At 41.1% G+C, this 22081-nt stretch overlaps 2 protein-coding genes across 2 annotated transcripts; one reads left to right on the plus strand and one right to left on the minus strand.

The window, feature by feature from the left end:
- Window positions 1-313: 313 nt before the first annotated feature.
- On the minus strand, window positions 314-10932 carry LOC141015219 (uncharacterized). The gene is made up of 5 exons (XM_073489174.1): window positions 10705-10932; window positions 9637-9903; window positions 7501-8988; window positions 5373-5504; window positions 314-2578 (listed from the first exon to the last, which is right to left on the minus strand). Exons 1-5 carry the CDS (start codon window positions 10796-10798, stop codon window positions 1428-1430), a joined length of 3132 nt encoding a protein of 1043 aa, XP_073345275.1. The 5' UTR covers window positions 10799-10932; the 3' UTR covers window positions 314-1427.
- A 1268-nt stretch (window positions 10933-12200) lies between these two features.
- Window positions 12201-20479, plus strand: LOC141015220 (uncharacterized). The gene is made up of 6 exons (XM_073489175.1): window positions 12201-13965; window positions 15638-15700; window positions 16693-16950; window positions 17249-17503; window positions 18512-18778; window positions 18911-20479. The coding sequence occupies exons 1-6, from the start codon at window positions 12201-12203 to the stop codon at window positions 20437-20439; spliced, it is 4137 nt and encodes a 1378-aa protein (XP_073345276.1). The 3' UTR covers window positions 20440-20479.
- Window positions 20480-22081: the final 1602 nt, after the last annotated feature.

Here is a 22081-nt window from a genome sequence, read left to right on the forward strand (position 1 = left end):
ACAAAGGCCTAATTTGTCTACCAACACGTACATGTATACCAATAATATGCCCTTGAAATTAAGAAGATGCTGTAAATGTAATTCTTATTGACAATACAATATAAAGAAGAGGTATTTCTCATTAGTGATCAATGGTATGGTTATAATGAAGTCACTGTTACATTTTGGTAAGAATCACTGGGCACTAGTGATGCGCGGGTCATGTTTTTGATTACCGGCACCCAGCCAATCTGTTATGAGACCGAACCCGTTAAAATATGCGCCAATCAACAACCCGTACCCAGCCGGACCCGCAAAAAACACGATGCACCATAGAGAGCTAGACTGATGAATGAGACAGAGGACCAGACTCAGAGCAGCTGCTGTCCATGGTGCTGATTCTGCTGCTGGGAGCAGAAGAGACCAAAACAGTCATCTCCCTTTTCCTCTTTGTCACTGTCTCTCAGAAGAGGGAGGATCTAGGCTGAATAAATTAACTGAAAAATTAAAAGAATAAAGTAATTGTTCCACACTTTGGTATTTATTGTTGATTAAAGGAGCGAAAGAGGTCTGAACATTTCAACGAGTTCAAACTTTCAACATGAACTCTGCCTTTTTTTCCTCCCTCACACATGAACAAAGCATTTCGTCACATTATAACGGTGAACCTTTACAAAATAGTAGCCTTATGTGATGGACTACTCAGTGTTTTAGCCTCCTGTCCAGCTGCACTGTGCGAGTACACGACCATCAGAAGTGAAGGCACTCACTGGATGTGCTTGTTGCTGGAATGTACAGAAGCGCTCAGGCGAGCATGGAGAGGAGAGAGTATGTGCAACAGTGATCCCCCCAAAAGGCAAGGACATCTTCTGGCACTCGTCCACAGTGAAGTGAGTCTGCAGGTAACGCTGTCATACATCTGGCTCGGTCTCATCCTGGTTTCTTCCCATTCTGTGAACATTCTCCGTCGGTGGTGAAAATAAAAGTACAGATACCACTTACTTTGTTTCACCTGTTAACTTACCTGGCACATTCAAAAGGGATTGTTTATTCCTGCAATGGTACACACTGAGGAAGACCAGATGGCTGAAAACATTATGTATATTTGCCAGACAGATGATTAAGTAAATTCATCATAATTCTTTATGAGTGGAGTCTTAAAGAATAAAACATTAATCCAGCTTTCTTTGACTTAGTACTTTTAGTAATCAAACAACTTGGATGAGGAAAAACATAAATTAGAAACAAGTTAGTGACAAAGACAAAAATAGACAAAGAACAACCAAGAAAGGGTTTCTTTTACATATTTCATAATTTACACAAGAGATAGCCAGTGTCAAACCAAAATGATGCAATATTGCATAAATTTATGTGGTCCTTACCAATAATTTTTTTGCCAAAACCCCCCGCAAGAAAACAAAAACACTGCAACTATAAAGTTTCTATCCTCAGTGAAGTTTCATGTGTTTCTTCAAATTTCCCCGTTGTGTGAATCTTTTACCGCAAACTTCACAACCAAATGGTCTCTCTCCCGTGTGGACTCTCATGTGTGTCTTAAGAATTGTCTTCTGTCTAAATCTTTTCCCACAATCAGCACAGCCAAATGGTTTTTCTCCTGTGTGTACTCTCATGTGTTTCTCAAGATTTGTCTTAAACGTAAATCTTATACCACAAAGATCACAACCAAATGGTTTATCTCCTGTGTGGACTCTCATGTGTGCCTTAAGATTTGTCTGCTGGGAGAATCTTTTCCCACAATCATCGCAGCCAAAGGGCTTCTCTCCTGTGTGGACCCTCATGTGGTTCTGAAAATTTCCCAGAAAGGTAAATCTTTTTCCACAAACATCACAACCATGTGGTTTTAATCCTGCGTTGACTTTAGTCAGTGAATCATCCTTTCTAGTCACTCCACAACATTTATCGTCCTCCAAACAGCTGGAAGACCTTTTTTCTAAATGACTCACGTGTCTCTGAAGAGACCCCTTGTAGTAAAATCCTTTACTAGACTCAAAGCAGCTGAAGGATTTTTTTCCAGTGTTACATCCCATTTCACTTGCAGGGGCTTCATTATATTTCAGGGCATCTACTCCTGACTCAGGTGCCCTGGTCTCCTCCCAACCAATGTCTGTCTCTTCAGTTTCAGATCCAGAATCTGACAAAGGTTCTTGCCAATCTTCAGAACTGACATCAGTCTCAGAACAGTCTACAGCCTTTTCATTAGTATTTAGTTGTGGATGACTATCTGGATCTCGGTTCCTGGCAGGTTCAGATCCTTCACAGTCCTCTCCATCAGTTTCTGTTTTTATCTGTGTTGTTGAGCTGCTGGCTGGAGGCTCTGCCTCTCTGTTGTCCTCGGTTTGACTTTGATGAAGCAGTGAAGGCTGAGGTTCGTCTTCATCATCTTCACTCTTCACAGTGACAACAGTGAATGGGAAGCTGGTGATATCAGCCCCCTCCAGTCCAAGTTGCCCTCCCTCCTGACTGACCCCGAGTTCCTCCTGTTCCTCCTTTATGTGTAGGGGCTCTGGGTCCTTCTGGTCCAGGCTGGGGCTACACTCAGGGGAAACCTCTTCTTTAATCACCAACAGCTCCTGGACACCTGCAGGGAACACCGCAACACACACAGAAATGTTGTCCCCTCAGGTTGAAATGTTAGGTTACAAGACAAGAACATGTGTAACTGTTGTGATGGTGCACATCAGCAATGACAAGCAGTGAGCAATGAAGCTTTGAAAGAATTTTTTCCACAGGCTGCATCAAAATGTTGGTCAAAATTATTATACACTACTCAAAATGAGTAAGGGATATTCATATTTTTTAGTGCTTCACTTGATTTCTCATTTTGTGACTTATCTGAATTTTTATTTAGCATTTTGTGAATATTTTTGGTCCCCAAAATTAATGCCACACATTTCATTTGACTTTCATTGCCTATCCATGCACACGCATATATGCAGCCATATTATAATATCCCTAACTAATTCTGAGTAGTGTATTCACACTGTATAGAAGATTATATCCTTTCTTGTAGTTTTACTTTAGCTTTTTTCTTTGAATATATATTCCTCAGTTTATAGCCTGGCCTGTCATTTGCTGAGTCACGCTCAAAGCTGGTTTCAGAAATTACTTTATTGATCCCTGAGGAGAAACTGGAAGGTTACAGTGACTCCTTCTCGAAAAGAATAATCACACTATGGAGAGATTTTAATAAAATTTAAATAGAGAGGACAATAAGATGTAAGAGTAAGTAAAATTCAATATACAAGTAGTAAAATATAAAATAACTGTTAAAAAAATGCATTAAACTACATGTGAAAACTATGTAAGTATTTACGTTTATAAATAGAATTGCAACTAGAAATAGAGACGGATGTAAGATCCCTGTTGGTTAGTGGCATGTCAACTGCACAAGGAAGAAGTGAGCTAAACTTTGCAGAAGCAAGTTTACTTTTCTGTTTGTTGATATGAGTGTAAGTTCTTAGATGTAATGTGTGTAATAAATGTTCATGTTATTTAGTCAGGCTAGCTCTGCTTTTACTGGGTGTTACAGGTGATGCATAATGTATGGGGCCAATAAGCAACTGACAGCATCTATATTTCATGCAATGTGTATTAATGCTGTACTTAGTGTTGTAGAGTGAAATGGTGATCAAAGAGCGCTCATAATGAGGCACTGCTCAAGTGTGCTATTCATTCCATACACAGCAATTAAGCCAAAAGCTCTTTAAGACCCAGCAGAGGAGATGAACCCTGTCTTTGGCAAAGAAGAAAAGATAAGACGCATGGGAGGCAAGGACCCCAGCGCCGGCTGCAGGGGGCAATAGGGAGACGTCCCTGCAACTGCTCCACCACCTTAAGATGTTCCAGGATTAAAGGAGCAAAACATCAGTGAAGGGTTACTCCTGATGACCCTGCAGCCAGCACAATGACACTGTCAGGGGTATCTATCTATCTATATATACATATATATATATATACACACATATATATATACATATATATGTGTATATATATATATATGTTATGTATATATATATATATATATATGTGTATATATATATATATATGTATATATGTATATATATATATATATATGTGTATATATATATATATATATATATATATATATATATATATGTATATATATATATATATATGTGTATATATATATATATATATATATATATATATATGTGTATATATATATATATATATATATATATATATATATATATATATATATATATATATATATAACTACAATGGCAGAGGATTTTCTTGTCCAAGTGAAAAGCAAAGTATCTATTTGGCAATATTTTGGATTTAGGTCCAAGGAATTTTTTTTTTTTATTTACCTCACTGAGATGTTACAGCTGTGAACCCTGTCCCTGCAGCTCCCCATCTAACAGCTCCTTCTTGCTCCATTACTCCCACATACCGTATAAAACTACACCCTGATATATTTAAAATGTCATCAAATGCCCAAAATGACCATTGTCTTGTTTTGTAGATGCTTCATTGATGAACGATAGCAGTAAGTGCTAAACTCACTGAACACACTGCACTGCATGTGACTAGTTTACTTCAAAGTCAGTGAGTGTTTCACCAGTTCAATGTTTTAAATGTGAGGCTGCAGCTGAAGGACATGTTTGGTTTGCATTAGCAGTAAACTAACACAGCAACACTACAGACAGTGAGCGTCTTCTCTTGTACTGCTCACCTGTTGATTCAGCAGTTTATTTTCTGCACAGTCGGCAGCACTTTTAACCCATGAGAGGACTTTGGTGTTTTAATTGAGGGAAGAGGGAAAGAAAAGAGTATCTCTGAATATCCTTGATTACAAATAATGTATTGATCCCACTTGAATTGTGCCATGAATCGCACGTATTTTTTCTGAAATAAGGTCCCATGGGCTCCACCGGAAGTGGGGTGACTTCTGCTCTCTAGAGTTGTTTCAGTCCATTTTAACACAGAATAACACTGATTTTCTTGTGCAGGTGTTAAAGACACACTTCAGTCATTAAATGTCACACTGTGAGTGACGTGTGTCGAAACGCGTAAGATATCATATCCTCTTACTTTCCGTTACAGCTGTTATCCAATGAAGGCCACCAGGAGTACACCTGTGTAGATTCACCACTAAATACTTCGTGCATAACCTACGAGAACGGAAACAGGCACACACGTCTTCTTTGTGTCAGATTTACACAGCTGTACATGCGTCTGATTCAGTTTCAGAAATCTTAAAAGCATTTCTGGAAACGGGCGCACACGAGTTTCATTTCCGCTCCCACATTTATTCATAAATAGATGTAGAAAAGCCACCTGGAGGCAGCGTGTGTCGCTAACTTCTGTTCAACACGGTGGTGTAGGAGATGTGGACGGTGGTGTACCTGAGCTGGAGGGGGAACTCTGTCGGAGTCTTTTGTTGCTCGGAGTAGAGCTGGCTTTGGCTGTTTTCACGTCCTCGTTCATGACGCAGATTCTGTGAAAACACTCGTCGTTCCTGCGGGTCCAGGTCGTTTAGTACGTGGTCCGGGTTTGGAGTGAAAACTGGAAACAGCAGGTGAAGACAAATATGACAGGAACAAAAAGGTTTTACGTCCGAGGAGAGAAGTTTGTTTAGTAGTAGTAGGGGGCCGCCATCTTGGGTCTCGCAGTGTCTCGCGAGAGTTGCGTTTTACGGTGGAGGCACTGTTGCCAGATCTCGCGAGAAGAACAAGGAACCTGGTCCATGGAAACAAGCTCAAAAGAAGTGACCTGGATCTAAAAAAAGAGGAAAAAAATAAAAATAAAACGTACCTATATGTGAGAGGGAGAGTTCACTTGATGATTAGACTGCATAACTAAAGAGGCATTTTTTCTCTGTTAGGCAGGAGACATGGGAGTAAACCCAGAGAAGCAACTGGACTTGAGAAACCAGCCCAAAAAACGGCAACCCGTGACAACCAATATTTGTCAGTGACTTATGATAAGAGGACTTGGCAACCCTGTAATTACATTTTCTACAGGATAGCCTATTACAATGCTATATAGTTTATCTGTGATTTCTGTTTGTCATTTTGACATACACTACATTGGGAAAAAAAGTACAAAGACAATATATTTATTGATTCACCCCATCAACTTCATTGATTTTTGTAAATGTATGCACACATGCTTGGAACATTCTTCAGGTAAACAGGTTCATTGGTAAAAACATGTAAAGATAGAAGAGTGAAGATAAACGTCACAAGGCCCCTTAACTACAGGAGAGCTGAACTTAAATACTTTTAAAATACATCCTCCTGCAGTGCAACTGCGGGCTTTAAGGTCCTGGCTTCAAAGAGAAAACACATTTCCAACCTGCACAACAGATGGTTAACCCTTTCTCCTAAAGGTCAATTCCATTCACAGGCTCATTAAAGAATTTGCACAAGCTAACAAAAAACCTTCTTGTGTGCCGTATGTTTCAATGTTTGCAGGAAAGCACAGAATAGAAGGACCACATACTGTACCAACGGTATACAATGCTTAGAACAGTGATATGAAAAGCAACTTTGCATTGTATTAACATAAATGGAAAAAAGATGTTTGATATGAATATATGCTGAAAGATTGTCAAACATTAAAACAAAAATCACAAAATACTCTGTTCAACACAGATTTATGCAATTAAATATATATATTAAATATATAATACCGTGTGTATTACACCTCACAAAGGCTACAGCAGATCAACCCCGTGTTTCTTCTTGCTGCCTAAGATTTAATTCAGATAATGGGGATCTCATATGTTTTGAGGGTGCACACACTTGAGCTATTTCTGGAACAATATTCACAAACGTGTCTGAAATACTACAGACAGTATTTACACTGGACCGAATTTATATTAGAAGACGCAGGCATACTGGAAGAGATGAATAATGATTAAAAAAAAAACTTAACAGGCCCTGTGGTGGAGGTGTATTTTTAACGACTATGCAAAATTAAATTAGATTAATATTAAAAGATGGTATCATGATTGGGTGTGAAAGGGACATCTTCAAAAGACTCCGACGTTCACAAGCAAGGATGGAGGATGTTTGAGAAACATGATCACATAAAGGATATTACTACACTTCATAAAACCGTTGTCAGTAAACGATGACTGCATGATTACAAATGATCACAGTCTGTTTTATGTTATCCGCAGTCTCACAACTTTTTAGGCACTGGCCTTAATGCACGTGTGGACAACCCAACGAGGAATGGCAATGAAAATATGCCCCCAGAAAAAACAAATGGATGAATGAATAGCTGCCGTATTGAGTCTGGTAACGAGTTCTCATGGTCTATTCATGAGTCATGATTTCTAGGACTCTGAAGAGACGTTCTGAGTGGAGTCTGGCTGAGAAAACTTGGCTGAGAAAGAAGTATAAAGAAAGTTAACCGAAAAACGAACAAGAAAGGTAGTTTTGGTATGTAAAGGTATGTTTAAAAAAAAACTATAGAATAGACAATAAAACAAACTGCAATAAAACAATACCATTCAATGAAATGTTTGATCAACAACCCCTGCGACTCCAGAGTGGACTTTCATATGTATCTTCAGACTTCCCTGTTGTGTAAATCTCTTAGCACAAACATCACAACCAAACGGTTTTTCACCTGTGTGGACTCTCTCATGTGTAGTAAGATGTGACTGCCGTTGGAATCTTTTCCCACAAACATCACAACCAAATGATTTCTCCACTGTGTGGACTCGCATGTGTTTCTTGAGACTTTCCTCTTGTATAAATCTTTTCCCACAAACTTCACAACCAAATGGTTTTTCACCTGTGTGGACTCTCTTGTGCGCATTAAGATGTGTCTGCCGGTTAAATTTTTTCCCACAAACGTCACAATCAAATGGTTTATCTCCTGTGTGGATTCTCATGTGTGTCTTGAGATCTCCCTGATGCGTAAATCTTTTCCCACAAACATCACAACCAAAGGGTTTCTCTCCTGTGTGGACTTTCATATGTGTCTTCAAAATTCCTGGTTGTGTAAACCTTTTACCACAAACATCACAGCCAAATGGTTTTTCACCTGTGTGGACTCTCGTGTGTTTCTTCAGATCACCCTGTTCAGTAAATCTTTTACCACAAACACCACAACCAAATGGTTTCTCTCCTGTGTGGACTCTAATGTGTTTCTTCAGATGGCCCTTTTCTGAAAATCTTTTTCCACAATCACCACAGCCAAACGGTTTTTCTCTTGTGTGGACTCTCATGTGTGTGTTTAGATTTCCTTGTTCTGAAAATCTTTTTCCACAATCACCGCAGCAAAATGGTTTTTCCCCTGTGTGAACTCTCATGTGTGTCTTCAGATGGCCCTTTTCTGAAAATCTCTTTCCACAATCACCACAGAGAAATGGTTTCTCTCCTGTGTGAACTCTCATGTGTGTCTTCAGATTCCCCTGTTGTGTAAATCTATTACCACAAATATCACAAGCAAATGGTTTCTCACCTGTGTGGACTCTCATGTGTGTCTTAAGATGATGTAGCTGATTATATCTTTTCCCACAAATATCACAACCAAATGGTCTCTCTCCTTCCTCAACTCTATACTCCGAATCTGACAAAGGTTCTTGCCAATCATCAGAACTGACATCTGTGTCAGAACAGTCTGAAGCCTTTTTATCAGTATTTAGTTGTGGATGATTATCTGGATCTCGGTTCCTGGCAGGCTCAGATCCTCCACAGTCCTCTCTATCAGTTTCCATTTTGGTCTGTGTTGCTGAGCTGCTCGTTGGAGGCTCTGTTTCTCTGTTTTCCTCAGTTTGACTTTGATAAAGCTGTGAAGTTTGAGGCTCCTCTTCATCTTCTTCACTCTTCACAATGACAACAGTGAATGGAAAGCTGGTATCGTCAGCCTCCTCCAGCCCAGAGTCGTTGCAGTGTTCCTCCTGTTCCTCTTTCATGTGAAGGGGCTCTGGTTCCTCCTGGTCCAGGCTGGGGCTCCACTTAGGGGAAACCTCTTCTTTGATCACCAACAGCTGGCAGACACCTGCAGGGAACATTGAAACACACAGAGAAATGTAAGCAGCCATTTTCTAGGAAATTAATTATAAAAAACTGAAAACGAACCCGAATTAATCAATAATGTGAAAGCGAAAGATGAAGTTCACCTAAGAAATGTTAGGATTCAAAACAAGAACATGTGTAATTATAGTGACCAGTGAAGATATTTTTTACCCCCAATTTTCCAACATGCACCCTTTATTCTCAACAACTCTTCCAAATTCAATAAACTGCATCATTTTTAACAGCACCCTGGAATGACTGACAGAAATGCAGTCTGATCTGATGACAACAGTTACAAATCTCATACATCTTTTTTATTCCTAATTCTATACGGCTATGATTAAATGCACAATATGTAATTTACTTTCACTGTGCGTCATCAAATTCACAGTTTCCATGCGTGTGGTTCTGTACCTTAAAGAACATATATGAATATCAATTAGATATGAAGGATTACATGAACACAAACACTGCAGCTGTTCTCTACACTATAAAGCAGAATTGTGTGCATAAATCCCAAATATAAAGAATATTATTAATATACAGGATATATTTTATTCCTCAGAACTGCAGAATCTGATGAAGGGTCTTGCCAATCATCATTCGTCAGTATTTGGTTGCGAATGACTACCTGGATCTCGGTTCCTGGCAGGTTCAGATCCTCCACAGTCCTCTCTGTCAGTTACTGTTTTTATCTGTGTTGTTGAGCTGCTCGCTGGAAGCTGTGAGGTCTGAGATTTCACTTCATCATCTTCAATCTTCACAGTGACAACAGTGAATGGGAACCTGGTGATAGCAGCATCTCCATCCTGACCGGTCCAGAGTTCCTCCTGCTCCTCTTTTATGTGTGGGGACTCTGCTTCCTTCTGGTGCAGCTGCTGGACACCTGCAGGGAACACTGAAACACACACACACACATGTTGGCAGACCATTTTCTAGGAAATTATCAAACATTGAAAATTAACATAAACTAATCAATAATGTGAAAGATTGAGTTCTCCTCAAAAATGGTAGATCCAAACAAGAACATGTGTAATTATATTGATGGCAGTGAGCAGTGAGGTAGTATTGACATTTTTCCCCCAAAATTTCTATCCAAAGTAACAATGTCCAAGTTAACGGCACTCAGGAATGACTTACGAAAGTGCTGTCTGATCTGATGACAACAGCAGGATGACGTAATTTTTCTAGTGACCCGAAACAGTTACAGAACTCAAAAATGTGTTTCTATTTTTTACAGCTATGGTTAAAATGACATAGTTGTAGTCACTTTAAAAAGATCTAGGGCAATTTGTTGAAAGTAACTAAAAAGTAGTTCAATAAGTAATATATTACTCTACGCAGACAGTAATATTGTAATGTATATATCACTTTAAAATGAAGGTAACTAGTAATATGTAATATATTGCACTTTGAAAGCAACTTGCCTTACACTGCCAGTGACTGGTTCCTGCTTGTTGTAGTGATAAATAATCCATTAGGTCCAGGCAGGTTGGACCTGGACCTGGACGTACTGTGACGTGTTCACTGTCATCACGTCAAGTCTGCAAGGCTGATGAAAGCCGCTGGCAGACAGGCTTTAAACTACATTAATGATATACATTGTAAAACCTCTATAACCTATACGTCTATAAATTTATGTGTCATGATTTACTCAATAGTGTTTGTGTAGGTGTAGCAGATGTGGTTGGTGTTGTACCTGAGCTGGAGGGTGAACACGGTCGGAGTATTTTGTTGCTTAAAGTGCAGCTGGTTTTATCCGTTTTCGCACCGACTGTATCGTCCTTATTCATGATGCAGATTCAGGTCGTTTGGTGTCGTAGTCCAGTTTTTTTTTTTTTTAAAAAAAAGGGGGGGAAACAGCAGATGAAGAAAAACAGAAACGAAACAACGACGTTTTATGTCCGAGGAGAGAAGTTTGTTTAGGTTGTTGTAGTCTCGTAGCAGGGGGCCGCCATCTTGGGTCTCGCACCGTCTCGTGAGAGTTGCGTTCACAGTATTGCCAGATCCCGCGAGAAAAACAAGCAACCAGACCTATGCATACAAGCTCAAAAGAAGCGACCTGGCTCTAAAAAAAAAAAGAAATAATAGAAATAAAAATGAATAAAAGCCTTAAACAGGAGACCTTATCTAATATGTGAAAGGAGACGTCACTTGATCAATTTATGTATGAATTTTTTTGAATTACTTGCATGGCCCTTGAGTGGGCTTTACTGCATCCAAAGCAGAAGAGATGGTACTGCAGCTGAATCTGTATGCTGACCAGGCACAGAAGAAATGGTCTAAACAGGTCGCAGATGTGAACAGATCGCTTCTTTTGGGCTTGCTTCCATCAGCCTAGGCCCGTATTCACAAACATTCAGAGAATATTCTCAGAGAACTCATAACTTAGCCTAAAAACATCTAGCAAGGAGTCTTAGCCCATTGCTAGGTGCATAGACAACACAGTTTTATGCATGGGCCATTCTACAGGGATACTTTCTACTTTAATACATTGTGTACATTACAGAGCCTGTCCTTTCTCACTTTTACTTGAGTAAAGAAGTTGAATCAATACTTTTACTATAATCAGTGTCACATGAGCGTTCCACATCCTAAGAACTACATTTTTTATTCTAAGAACTACATTTTTTTTCTAAGAACTACATTTTTTTCTGTATTCAGTCAGTTGCCAGTATGACATCACAGGTGACATCACAGGTGACATCACAGGTGACATCACAGGTGACATCACAGTGTGACGTGCGCCTGCTTTGATCTAAGATGAAAGACATTTTGGAACTTGCTGAAAGAGAGTTCCATTATCTAAAGACTGCATATGATTTTAGTCAATTACATTCGGGTTAAGATCACAGGAAGGACACGCGTGACTTACACTGCGTTGAGAAAGTAACAATCGAGTTACCATCACAGTGAGGACATCAGTGATTTAGCCTGCGTTTATAAAGTATTTTGCAACATTCGACTGCAAAAATGTCATACAACAGTGAGGCAGACAATATTAAGCCAAGAGGGACATTTCAGGTGCAGAAGAGTGACATTCTTGTCAGCAACTCAACCCGTTACCTGGTAATGGACTTTATTGGAGAGGGATCTTTTGGCAAAGTTGCCAAGTGTCTCAATTTAACAACGTGCTTTACAGTAGCAGTGAAGATCTACACACAGAAAGAAGAAGACTTAATTCAGGAGGTGGACATGCTAGAAGCAATCAGGGCTCTTGAGCTGGATAAAAACAACATAGTAAGATTTGTGGAAAGTTTCAGGTTCAACGACCTCTCCTGCCTGGTCATTGAGATGCTGGACATGAGTCTTATGGACCTAATGAGGGATCAATCTCCTGTTGGTCTCTGTGAAAAAGATGCACTTACTGAGAATTTCAGTGGTAGAAATGCAGCCATTGAAAGGTTCAATGCTCAAGATCATGTAGAACCAGTTAACATCATTAATATCTGTGATGGAGACACTGGAGACTTGGACACTGGATCTCACAATGCATACAACAGTGAATCAGACAATATTGAGCCAATTGGGACATTTCAGGCACAGAAGTATGACATACTCGTCAGTGACTCAACCCGTTACCTGGTCATGGACTTCAGTGGAGAGGGACCTTTTGGCAAAGTTGCCAAGTGTCTCAATTTAACAACGACCGAAATGGTAGCAGTAAAGATCCACACACAGAAAGAAGAAGAATTCATTCAGAGGGAGGTCTGCATGCTCGAAGAAATCAGGGCTCTTGATCCAGAGAAAAACAACATAGTAAGATTTGTGGAATATTTCTGGTTCAACGGCCTCTCTTGCCTGGTCTTTGAGATGCTGGACAGGAGTCTTTTTGATCTGATGATTGAGAGGAAGGAAGCACCATTGAGAATTATTTCTCTCACCCGCACTAAAACTGACATGGAGCTCACAGAAAATTCACTAACTGACCTTTTCAGGGGTTACAATGCAGACTTTGAGATGTACAGATCTGAAGATTCTATAGAATTTCTCCCCCGGGATGACTATGTTTTTTTTTCTGTGGACGATGATTATTCTGATTCAGACATCAATCTTTTATTTGATGAAGACACTGAAGACTTGGACACTGGACCTCACAATGCATACAACAGCGAGGCAGACAATATTAATCCAAGCAGGACATATCAGGTACAGAAGAATGACGTACTCCTCAGTGACTCAACCCGTTACCTGGTAATGGACTTCAATGGAGAGGGAGCTTTTGGCAAAGTTGCCCAGTGTCTCAATTTATCAACGAACGAAAGGGTAGCAGTAAAAATCCACACACAGAATGAAGAACACGTCATTCAGAGGGAGGTGTATATGCTAGAAGCAATCAGGGCTCTTGATCCGGAGAAAAACAACATTGTAAGATTCGTGGAAAGTTTCAGGTTCAACGGCCTCTCTTTTCTGGTCTTTGAGATGCTGGACAGGAGCCTATGGGACCTGGTGAAGGAGAGCAGGACACCACTGAGACTTAATGAAATTCGCCCTGTGATTCACCAGCTACTGGTAGCATTTGATGCCCTGAAGGGTATCAGTGTGATTCACACAGACTTGAAACCTGATAACATAATGCTTGTCAATAACAAGGATCGGCCCTACAGGGTGAAGCTGATTGACTTTGGTCTGGCGATTCCAGCAAACCTGTTGAAGACTGGGAACACAGTTCAGCCTTGTGGATACAGGGCTCCAGAGGCCATTTTGGGCCTCCCTTTGTCTGAAGCTATTGATATGTGGGGAGTCGGATGCATCATGGCATTTCTGTGCTTTGGTCAGCACCTCTTCCCTGTAGACTGTCTATATCATTGCATGACTACTATGGTGCAGATGCTGGGTCAGCCAGAGGACCACTTGGTGAGTGCTGGAATAAAAAGCTTGCAGTATTTCAGCAAAGAAGAGGACTCCAGCAGTCCAGGGTGGAGACTGAAATCCCCAGAGGAATTCAAGAAGACAACAGGTGTCACCCCCCGTTTTTCTTCCAATTTCTTCGACACGTATAAGGATTTGGAGTTTGCTGTACAAAGATGCCATCCGAGCAGAGACGCTGTTGAGTATACAGATTCAATGGCATTTTTAAGTCTCTTAAAATCATGTCTACATCTGGATCCTAGCAAGAGAATCACACCAAAGCAAGCCCTAAAACACCCCTTTATTACAATGACTCACCTACTAAATGAAAAAGACACTCACTCATATGCATGTGGGGCCCATCAGTTCATGGCTGTTTGCCACATGCATCATTCAGATGAAGCATGCGATTCTCTCACCTACACTAAAACTGACATGGAGCTCAGAAACAACCAGCCTTTTGACTTCAATGATGGACTTGACACTCTAATGCAAGTGCCATTTGACCAGTTGGTGTTGAAGACAACAGGACGGGAGAAAAGCAGATTCTGTTTCAGATGACCTGCTCTAACAGGCCCAGAGACACTCTTGCTGCACACTTTAAATGCCAGAGACCTAATGTGTTATCTGAACATATGTCTTTGACATTCAGCAGGGCAGCATGGTGGCTCAGTGGTTAGCACTGTTGCCTCACAAGGTCCTTGGGCCTTTTGGCGTGAAGAACAAATGGGTTTACTCCGGGTGCTCCGGTTTCTCCCACATCAACAAATGTTAAAAAAAAAATCAATACAATACAGTATTAAAATAAATTCAGTAAAACTTGACAATAAAAATGCAAACATATCGTTTTTCGTTGAGAATGCTTGTTATGTTAATTATGGAGGTAACATTTACATTTAAGTTATAATCTGTTTCTAAAGCTTTGCAGTGAATGGAGGTAAAGTCAAAATAATTAATTACTTGAGTGGAGGACTAAGGTGCATCATGCACAGCCATTAAAGTATCACTGCAGTGAGATTCAGCATAATTTCTTTCCACATGAGCAAAAAATCTTAAACCTGATGCTAGAGTTGGGGTTTTAATACATTTATTGGAAAGAGAAGCTATAAGATGATTTTCAGCAAATATTTTAGATCTCGAAACACAACTACAGTCACTGATCTGTCTTTAAATTGTGAGGTGACTGCAGATAGAAAATAACTGATTTGAAAGAAGAACAGGAGTGAGCAACATCAGATCACAATGTTACAGTCATTGGGGCACATTCACAGATGTGATGTTTTCTGATGTTAACTAGATCAATATTTTTTATAATTCTATACTGTTTTCTGCTAATAGCAAAACATACCTCTGCCATTGGGGTTAATATACACATCTATCAAATTCATACTGCTGACTTCTTTCCCCACAACAGATAAGTCATGGATCTATTATAAAGTCCTGTGATTTTCAGGCTGTTCAATATGAAAGAACGTGCCACTGTGAACCCAACTCTCGCGAGACGGCGCGAGATCCAAGATGGCGGCCCCCTACTACTAACTACAAACTACACAAACTTACATCCTCGGACAGAAAATCTTGTTTTTTCTTTTCTGTTTCCTCGTCTGCGGTTTCCAATCTTTTCACCCTAAAACCGGAATACGACACCAAACGAACTGGACCACCTGGAACAATCCAGCCACGAGTGTTTTCACAGAATCTGCATCATGAAGAAGGACAATACAATCGGCGCGAAAACGGATAAAGCCAGCTCCACTTCAAGCAACAACATACTCCGACAGAGTTCACCCTCCAGCTCAGGTACACCACCGTCCACATCTCCTACACCACCGTGTTGTACAGAGGTAAACGACACAGGCTGCCTCCAGATGTCCAGACTGTCCAAAAAGACAATTCATTCAGTCCAAAGAGCTCCTAACTCTCAGCTTCAAGAGGGCTGCAGATTTCACTTCGCTTAGTTTATTGAAATACAGACTTGCTTACAGATTACACACATCGCTCTACTCTTTAACTGTATTTGAATTGTATTTGCTGTACACCAGAACCACCAGCCCTCTTTAACCTATTATTACTTGACTAATTTACAAAACCACTCGATCTAGCTGCACTGCTAAATGCTAACAAATAGACAGGAATTTAGCCAATGAGGCAAATGCTGAGTAACGTGAAAAAAGCTAACCAAAGCTATAATACACCCGCAAACTTTAAAAAATGGATTCATAAAAATAAACCAACAGTTTTCCAGTCTTCCCTCATTACTCGGGTAATACAACATGTGTGATACCTCCATGTGTCCTCCTTTCTGTTCTTACTCCTTCTACATGAAGACATCTTGTACTAAGCTTGACCTGAGCCAAACAAGACATTTGAAAGTTTCCTCACCATTCGTCAGGATTTCATAGATAAAGATCATCCCAACTGTCCCTGGTTCCTCTTGGCCTCACCAGCCAAACAACGGGGCTCCATGTGAGGCTGATAACTAGTAGTAACATTATAAAATGCAGAATTTAACTGCAAAACGCCTACTTGTATCGACAAATGGGTCAGCAATGCTCGTAATTAATTATCTATGTTGCATGAAACACGAGTCTTGGAGGCTGATGATGATGATGATGAGTTTTCAAACGAGAAGAGGGCCAGTAGCGTTTCCAAACATCTCCCTTTTAGGGCTCCTCAAACACCAGATCAGTGTCCAGGAATGACGAGCTAACATTTGTGCTGACAAGCAGCTGCTAGACGGCTCTCGTAAACACAAAGTTAACTCTTAATGAGTTTCAATTTTCAATAATTCATTTCATAGAAAATAGCTGCAGACATTTTTTTGTGTGTGTTTCAGTGTTCCCTGCAGGTGTCCAGCAGCTGTTGGTGATTAAAGAAGAGGTTTCCCCTGAGTGGAGCCCCAGTCTGGACCAGGAGGACTCAAAGCCCCTACACATAAAAGAGGAACAGGAGGAACTCTTGACCAGTCAGGAGGGCAAGCAGGTTAATGGACTGGAGGAGGCTGATATCACCGTGTACCCATTCACCACTGTCACTGTGAAGAGTGAAGATGATGAAGAGAAACCTCCAACTTCACAACTTCACCCAAGGCAAAGTGAGTAGAACAGAAAGGAAGAGCCTCCAGTCGGCTGCTGGAATAAAGGATGAAATGTTAAAGCAAATTGTAGTAAAAACATGTAAAGTCTACCTTCCAATTTACTGCTTGTCATCAATGGTGTGCAGCATCAATATAATTAGACACGTTCTAGTCCTGTATCATAACATTTCTTAAGGGAACGCCACCTTTTGATATTTGAATTAATTAAGTTATTGATGTGACCGTTTTTATTAATTTCCTACTTTTTTCCATTAAATTCCAAGAAAATAGTAACCATTTTTTATGTGTGTTTCAGGGCTTCATGCAGGTGTTCAGCAGCTGTTGGTGATTAAAGAAGAGGTTTCCCCAGAGTGGAGCCCCAGTCTGGACCAGGAGGACTCAAAGCCCCTACACATAAAAGAGGAACAGGAGGAACTCTGGACCAGTCAGGAGGGCAAGCAAGTTAATGGACTGGAGGAGGCTGATATCACCATGTACCCATTCACTGCTGTCACTGTGAAGAGTGAAGATGAAGAGAAACCTCCAACTTCACAACTTCAACCAAGGCAAAGTGAGTAGAAGAGAAAGGAAGAGCCTCCAGTTGGCTGCTGGAATAAAAGATGGAATGTTGAAGCAAATTGTAGTAAAAACATGTAAAGTCTACCTCCCAATTTACTGCTTGTCATCAATGGTGTTGATCTCTCCATGGGTTGTCTGCTCTAGGGCTGCACCTAACGATTATTTTTTTGATTAATGTAACTATTATTTTTCACTCAGTTAATATAACAACAAATTTACCCAATTTTAAAACTTGGATGTGTTGGGGTCCAGTAAGTTTGAGTAGGTTTCTGATTTTGCAGGTCTGATCCAGTGTACGAGCTTCAACCAGTTTAATTTTGAACCAACAGACTGAACTGGCATATGTCAGGTGGAGAGAACTTGCAGCATGTGGCTGGTTAGCAGGAGCCTCGGGATAGCTGATTAGCTCAGCTCCACAGGACGTGTGGTGCTTATTTCTTGGTATATTGTACTAGAGTTGAGAGTTGTGCACACAGAACTGCTATACTACTCAGACCGACATCCACAAGAGAAAACTTTCATCAGTAACAAGATGGTGCAGGTTATACATCAGCTCATGTTACACACTGTTTTTGTAGCCTGCAGTACGAAGCCTAATTTTGATCTGCTGCCCCCATTTGCCACGTTAACACTAGAACGGCCAAGACCGTCATTTTGACCGTTTTCAAATTTATATGTGCAATAACTTTGTTGAATGAAAAAATGCAATACTGCTGTTACCTGACTTTTCCTAAAAGTGTCTGTATTTTAATTTAAAATAGTTTCTATATAAATTACACAAAAGACAAAGAAAAATATGATATGTTTTACCTATTTCGGCCATAAGCGGTCAGATTGACAGCACATCATTTCGTGGGGTTTCATTGTTACATTTTTCGCGCGGCTTGCTGCTTTCATTGTCTCTCTTGTCTCCAACTTTGTTAGCGGTCTCCAGCTGTGCTTCTTTGCGAATTTACTTGTAAGTTAGTTAACATAGTTGTACCCTTTTTTTATTGATTAGTTGTTATTGATATGTCTGCGATGGAGTCGAGCCTTCACAACATGTCCAAAAAGAAAAGGATGAAGAGGAATTTGAATACTGCCGAAGCCCTAAAGATGTTTCATAACTTGGACAGTGGTGATTCTGATGGAGGGAATCCATCAGAGCTCGGAAATGAAAGCGATCTTTCCTGGGTACACGAGGACACCTCCTCAGAGAGTGACTCAGAGTCTGTACCGAGGAAAAAGAGACGGCTTTCCCTGGCAGCTACAGCACACAACGCTCAAGGTGAGCTCCGCTGCCTTGCGCTAAGTTATAGCCTGGGCTATTCACTTATTCTGCTGCTCATATTTTTATTATTGTTATTATTATTATTATTATCATAAGGCTATTATAATTAGGCTATTATTGTTGTTCTAGGCCTCCCTGAACCAGCTCTGGAGCCCACTGGAGTGCTCAGCCCGCTATTGGTGTCATCTCAGCCGGAAGCAGCTGTGGAAAAGGGGAAGGATGGGACGGTGTGGATGGTCCTTCAGCCAGATGGACGTCCAGGGAGAAGGCAGAGCCAAAATGTCCTGACAGAAGCTGCTGGCCCCACAGCGCATGCAAAGCGCAATGTTGAGGATGCGCTCACTGCCTTTCTGTGTGTGTTTGATGATGGCATGCTGAAGCACATCAGGGACTGCACTGTGGCTGAGGCTCATCGGGACCACGGCAACAGCTCGTGGGACCTGACAGTGGCTGAACTCAAAGCATTCATAGCGCTGTTGTATGTCCGTGGCGCACAGTGCGCCAAAAACATCGAACTCGACAGTCTGTGGTCTGAGAAATGGGGCATCCCATTTTTCAGACAAACGATGGCAAGAAATCGCTTCAGGGACATAATGAGGTTCCTGCGCTTTGACAGGAAGGAGACCCGACGTGTGCGTCTGCAGGACGACAAGTTTGCCCTGGTGCGGGCCACTTGGGACCGGTTCATCCAGAACAGTGTAGCCTGCTACAAACCCGGCGCCAACATCACGATTGATGAGCAGCTGTTCCCCACAAAGGCCCGCTGCAAGTTCACCCAATATATGGGGAATAAGCCTGGTAAATTCGGCATCAAATTTTGGTTGGCTGCAGATGTCGACTCCAAATACATGGTGAACGGGTCTCCGTATCTGGGGAAGGAGGAGACTCGGAACGCAGGTTGGCTCGTGGGAGAGAATGTGGTGCTGAGACTGGTGGAGCCATTCCTGGGGAAGGGAAGAAACATTACCACAAACAATTTCTTCACGTCCCTAAAACTGGCCACCGCCTTACAGGCAAAGAAGACCAGCCTGGTTGGCACCATGAGCAAACAAAAACAGGAGTTGCCCCCCTCTGTGAAACAGCAAGCGGAGCTTTTCAACACGAAGGTGCTGAAGTGTGGTGATGCGACTCTGACTGTGTACCAGGGAAAGCCGAGGAAGAATGTCTGCATCCTGAGCACCGTGCACACAGGTGTGGGCACCTTTAGTGGGGCGAAGGCAAAGCCAGAGTCTGCGATGTACTACAACAATACGAAGTACGGCGTGGGCGTCCTGGACCAGATGGCGAGGGCGTACTCCGTCAAAGGCGGTACGCGAAGATGGCCAGTGGCGGTCTTCTATAACATCCTCGACCTGGCTGGGATCAATGCCCACATCTTATTCAAGGAGTGCACCAGCAGCAGGATAGCCCGGAGGACATTCCTGCAGCAACTGGCAGAGGAGCTGAGGGCAGAATACATGGAGGGGAAAGGCGCAGCGCGGCAGTCGGCACAAGGTGGGCCACCGCAGCAGCAGCAGACACAGAAACGGAGGCAGTGCCAGGTCCGAAGGAACTGCAAACAGAACAAAACGTCGGACACTTGCAGCAAATGCCACAAGCCCGCGTGTGGCAATTGTGCGAGGAGAGCGGAGGTCATCTGCGTAAACTGTGACCATTGATTGCAACGGTATTGTCTTTTTTTTTAGATCAGCTCATTTCCAGGTTTTTTGATTATTATTATTTTTTATTATATATTATTAATTGTTAAAATAAAATGTTTCATAGTCAAATAAGATACTTTTGATTGTTAATTTTCTTGTTCTGAGTTTTATCTATTAAAGTCTTGTGTAAATATATGCAATATTTACGGTTTACTATGTGCGATGATATGAATATTGATAAATGTATAATTAAACTTGTTAAAATGTACATTTCGGTGTTATTTGTTTTGTTTTTTTAAATATCATGACACAATGAATGCATTCATCACTCAATTGGGTATTTACATGAGAGATTATAGAGTTTAAAATCTAGCGGTCAAAATGACCACTTACAGCTGTTCTAGTAGTTTTGGAATTCCAGCCCTTCTAGTGTTAAGCTACTGCATTACACTGTAATACAAGCCCAGCACTTCCATTTTGAGTTAAAAGCCCTCTAGGGTTTTAGTGTACAAAAAGTAATTCCTTAACAGAGCCTTTTATTGAGCATCATTTGAAGGAATGTTCATTTACTTGCTAGATTCATGTATTTGGAGGATGCAAGGATGCAAATTTGAAAGGAAACTGAGGTTAAAACCATTTGTAAAGACTCCCTCACTGTTCACCACATTTTGTCAATGCTGTGTACAATCACTGTAGTTAAACAGAAAAATGCAAGCAATGAAAAAACATGTGTCTTTTAGTGTCTCCTGGAGGTGTCCAGCAGTTGTTGGTGATTAAAGAAGAGGTTCCCCGAGAGTGGAGCCCCAGCCTGGACCAGGGGGACCCAGAGCCCCTACACATAAAAGAGGAACAGGAGGAACACTGGACCAGTCAGGGTGGAGAGCAGCTTGATGGGCTGGAGGACGCTGATCTCACCAGGTTCCCATTCACTGCTGTCACTGTGAAGAGTGAAGATGATGAAAAGAAACCTCAGACTAAAAGAGAAGCAAAGCTTCCAGGCAAGAACTCAGTAACACAGATAAAAACAGAAACTGATGGAGAGGACTGTGGAAAATCTGAACTTGCCGAGAACAGAGATCCAGATAGTCATCCACAATCAAATACTGATAAAACGGCCTCAGACTGTTCTGAGACAGAAGTCAGTTCTGATTGGAAACCTTTGTCAGATACTGGATCTGTAACTGAAGACAGTGATGATAACATCTGGCTACCAGAGCCAGGTGTAAATGCTCTGAAATATAAGGAAGCCCTTGTAAGTAATGTAGGATGTACTGCTGGGAAAAAAAGGTTTAGCTGCTTTGAGTGTAGGATAGGATTTCGCTGCAAGTGGTCTCTTCAGAGACACATGAGGTCATCCACCTGTTTGGTTAATAAGAAATCTTATACAGAAACACAAAGTGTAGATTCACAAATCAGAGTAGAAACAGGAGAAAGATCAGTTAGTTGTGATGATTGTGGGAAAAGATTTGAAACACCTAGTCATTTGAGGAAACACATGAGATTCCACACAGGAGAGAAACCATTTGGTTGTGATGTTTGCGGTAAAAGATTTACACAAAAGGGAGATCTCAACGCACACACGATTCTCCACACAGGAGAGAAACCATTTGCTTGTGATGTTTGTGGGAAAAGATTCCCCCTAAAGAAATATGTGAAGACC

This window comes from Pagrus major, chromosome 20 (assembly GCF_040436345.1).
Source record: "Pagrus major chromosome 20, Pma_NU_1.0".
NCBI lineage: Eukaryota > Metazoa > Chordata > Actinopteri > Spariformes > Sparidae > Pagrus > Pagrus major.

Bases quoted from the DNA above. Each gene is read 5' to 3' on its own strand.
- LOC141015220 (XM_073489175.1), top strand. From the start codon at position 12,201: ATGCTAGAAGCAATCAGGGCTCTTGAGCTGGATAAAAACAACATAGTA. The intron at 17,504-18,511 runs GTGAGTAGAAGA...TTTATTGATTAG, and splicing joins ACAACTTCAACCAAGGCAAA to TTGTTATTGATATGTCTGCG. The intron at 18,779-18,910 runs GTGAGCTCCGCT...TTGTTGTTCTAG, and splicing joins TACAGCACACAACGCTCAAG to GCCTCCCTGAACCAGCTCTG.
- LOC141015219 (XM_073489174.1), bottom strand. From the start codon at position 10,798: ATGAATAAGGACGATACAGTCGGTGCGAAAACGGATAAAACCAGCTGC. The intron at 9,904-10,704 runs GTACAACACCAA...TGTGTGTTTCAG, and splicing joins GTGTTCACCCTCCAGCTCAG to TGTTCCCTGCAGGTGTCCAG. The intron at 2,579-5,372 runs GTACACCACCGT...TGTTCCCTGCAG, and splicing joins GAGTTCCCCCTCCAGCTCAG to GTGTCCAGGAGCTGTTGGTG.